The sequence below is a fragment of the Hibiscus syriacus genome, unplaced genomic scaffold (assembly GCF_006381635.1).
Source record: "Hibiscus syriacus cultivar Baekdansim isolate YM2019G1 unplaced genomic scaffold, ASM638163v2 tig00009942_pilon, whole genome shotgun sequence".
Classification (NCBI taxonomy): Eukaryota; Viridiplantae; Streptophyta; class Magnoliopsida; order Malvales; family Malvaceae; genus Hibiscus; species Hibiscus syriacus.
Window position 1 is genome coordinate 1,464,286 of NW_024062205.1, and position 3,649 is coordinate 1,467,934.

General features: G+C 37.7%; 1 protein-coding gene across 1 annotated transcript; it reads left to right on the top strand.

Moving 5' to 3' along the window:
- Window positions 1–356: 356 nt before the first annotated feature.
- LOC120203497 (transcription factor TCP8-like) lies at window positions 357–2,294 on the top strand. The gene has a single exon (XM_039203777.1). It carries the CDS (start codon window positions 511–513, stop codon window positions 2,044–2,046), a length of 1,536 nt encoding a protein of 511 aa, XP_039059708.1. The 5' UTR covers window positions 357–510; the 3' UTR covers window positions 2,047–2,294.
- Window positions 2,295–3,649: the final 1,355 nt, after the last annotated feature.

Below are 3,649 nucleotides of genomic sequence, written 5' to 3' on the forward strand. Positions count from 1 at the left end.
ATAAGAATAAATAAAATTCGATTTATTTAAAAAATATTTTTTTATCTGACCAGAATTTCATAATTCAACCCTTTCGAAAAAAACTTCAAACAAAATTTAAGTCTTAAAATAACATTCATCAATTTGATTAATTCAAATTTTTATTATTGGATTCTACTCTATGGAATGTTTCTCTATTTTCATGTCTACGAGACCCCACGAGTGGGCTAGTGGCATATGGATAGCCCATGTTCCCACTTAGAAGTTAGAAATGAAGGTCCCCCACCTGGTTTGGTTAGCCAGGCTTAGCCCCTGCCTGTGAACCGACCGTACATCTTTAGTTCTCAACACAGTCAATCAAAAAGCAAAACAAACCCCACAAACTCTCAGTCCAGACTCCGCAAGGATAAAATGATAGAGAACAAAGAAACAAAAGAAGAAGATGGATTGATGATGGAAAAACACATTTTACTACAAAAAATAAAAAAAAGATAAAAAAAATTTAAACAATCTCTTCGGAAACCCCACCAAATGGATTTGCAAATCAATAAGCAAACCAACAAGAAGAAGAAGAAGAAGAAGAACAGTTCGGATGAATCCCAGCAGCAGCACCTGCAACATCAAAAACAGTCGGCAACTCCTCCCTTTGTGGTCCCTTTTGATGGCACCCGATCTTCAGCTCCTTCTTCCAGTAACCCTTTTAATATGAGCTCCGTTTCTCAACTCCATCATCATCTTCTTCGTTCCACCACCACCACCACAACTCCGCCTCTAGCGTCGTCTTATTCTTCTTCTTCCACCACTGCAACGAACCCACCATCTCATCTTGTTGACGCCTCTCTCGCTATTGCTACCAGATCTACTTCATGTACGACGGAAACCACGACGACTGCAGCTAACCCTCCGGCGAAACGCTCCATCAAGGACAGACACACCAAAGTCGATGGTCGAGGCCGCCGTATCAGAATGCCAGCTACTTGTGCGGCTAGGGTTTTCCAACTCACGAGGGAATTAGGTCATAAATCCGACGGGGAAACAATCGAGTGGCTTTTACAACAAGCTGAACCGGCGATAATAGCAGCCACCGGAACTGGTACCATACCAGCCAATTTTTCGACTCTTAATATTTCTTTAAGAAGCAGTGGTTCCACGCTTTCAGCTCCGCCTTCAAAATCTGCTCCTCACTCCTTCCATGGCGCTTTAGCTTTGGCTTCTCATCACCACCCTTATGAAGGAGGGTTCGCTCATAGCTCTTTGTTGGGTTTTCACCATCAGGAGCAGCAACAACAACAGCATCTTTTAACGGCAGATCAAATAGATGAAGCTTTACCTGGAGGCGGCGGTGGAGATGGTGGGAATTTAAGCGAGAATTATTTGAGAAAACGTTTCAGAGAGGATTTGTTCAAGGATGAAAATCAGCAGCAAGGCGAAACTGGCGGAGATGACAGCGGATGTGGTGGCAGCAGAGATGATTCTGCCATTAAGGCTTTTAATCCACCACCGCCGCCATTACAACAAGATGCTGAATCTTCAAGTCTACTTCGACCATCGAATATACTTCCTGCTACTGCCATGTGGGCAGTAGCACCAGCACCGAGCAGTGTTTCCGGAAGTACATTTTGGATGTTACCAATGACCACTGCTGGTGCCGTTGGTCCATCAATGGTTTCGGCTGCATCCGGGGCTGATCCATCCGATCAGCCCCATCAGCCCCAGATGTGGTCGTTTGGAACATCAAGTGGGACCACAATGCAAGCACCATTACATTTTCTCCCAAGACTTAATCTTCCAGGTAACATTGAATTCCAAGGTAGTAGAGGTAGTCCTTTACAATTGGGTTCAATGTTAATGCAGCAACAACAACCACCACCCCATTACCTCGGTTTAGGTATGTCCGACACTAATTTAGGCATGTTGGCCGCTCTTAATGCCTACTCTAGAGGTGGTCCGAACATTAACTCGGACCAAAATAATCCACTCGAACATCATCATCAACATCAACAACAACAGCACCGGCCTCAAGGTACAAATAGTGGAGATGAGCAAGACCCTAATAATTCTCAATGATTGAATGCCTTGGATTTATTTCTTTTCCCCTGGAGGAACTGAATAAGTGAAGTATGTGATGAACAGATTGCTCGGTTAGTATTGTTTGTTCTTTTTGATTTTGGTTTATGAGGTTCGAGTTTGTAATTTATGTTTGTGGTCCGAAGGGGGGCCCATAGGGAACAGTAACGAGAGAATAAGAGCTGTTTTTGTATAGGAGGATATTTGTTTTGTGTTTATTATTACAAGGGTTTTTACTATTTGATTTGCAGTGAGTTATTTTTGTTATAAATCCTCAATTGACATGACTAGTTTTGTTTCCATTCGATTCGTGTTAATCTATATATATATATATATATATATATATATATATATATATATATAAAGTGTGTTCTGTCAGAAGTGTGTGTTATGTTACCAAGTTCCAAGCCAATCTTTTTAATTAGGTTTCCACAACTTGTTTGTATGTAAACGAAAGTGGTGTTTATTTAATGTTAGGGTAAATTGTGCGTTTAGTATCTAAACTATCAATTGGTCTATTTTAGTACTTAAATTTTTAATTTTTTTAAATCATACTTAAAGTTTAATTTTGTTTCATTTTAATATCCTTGTTCAAAATTTAATGTTAAGTTTTGAAAATTTTATGAAAGTTTAGGTACTAAAACAGACTAAAAATGATAGTTTAGGTATTAAACGCGATAAGTTTTTAACCGTGGGATCCTCAAATGAAACAAAAATAAAACGTTAGGTGTGATTTAAAAAAAATTAAAAGTTTAAGAATTAAAACAGATTAAAATTGATAATTTAAATACTAAATGTATAATTTACCCTTAATGTTATCATTACACTACTCTAAGCATATGTTTGTTCATGGGCGGTAGGCGTGTATTTTGAAATAACTAATAAAATGGTATGCCTGATTTCCGGGGGGGGGGGGGGAAGAAAAAATTATTTTACTTGGGATGTTGCTTGCCAATGATCCAAAGTGCTTAAAAACATCAATAAAAAAGGGTTAAATGCATATTTCTCCCTAAACTATACCCTTTTACCAAGTTTCCTCTTAAAGTATTTTTCGTACCCTTTTTTCTCTCAACAAAAAATCGTTACTATGTTTCCCCCAAATCGTTAACATTATTTAAAAAATCTCAGACTAATCAGAACACGCTATGTGACATGTTATTTTTATAATTTGTTTTTTAGAAAACATAAAAAAGAAAATAAAATATTTTTTAAATAATAAAATAATTGATGAAATAAAGCAAATGAACCGGTTCAGTTCAATTCTTCCCCCTTATTAGCCTTCCAACCCAAACCCTAGATTATCTCATTATTCACGATAGTTTTTCTCCAAAACACTATGTTTCTTCTACACGAGAATTTCTTCTCTTAAATTCTTGTTGTTATCATCCAATAGTCGTTACTCGTTTTCTTTGATTTTGCATTGAAGCATGTCTACTGGAAGTTCGAAATCAGTATCGAGGGGAAATGTTGTTCAATGTTACTGTGGATTGAAAGCGTCGATTTGCACTTAAAATATCCCTTGGAGCAAAGGGAAGATATTTTATGGTCGTGCCAGATGGAATGAGGTATTCTTTTAACTATCCTTTATTTTTTTTCCTTAATA

What these genes read in the sequence shown, in the direction of transcription:
- LOC120203497 (XM_039203777.1), top strand. Translation starts at nt 511, where the DNA reads ATGGATTTGCAAATCAATAAGCAAACCAACAAGAAGAAGAAGAAGAAG.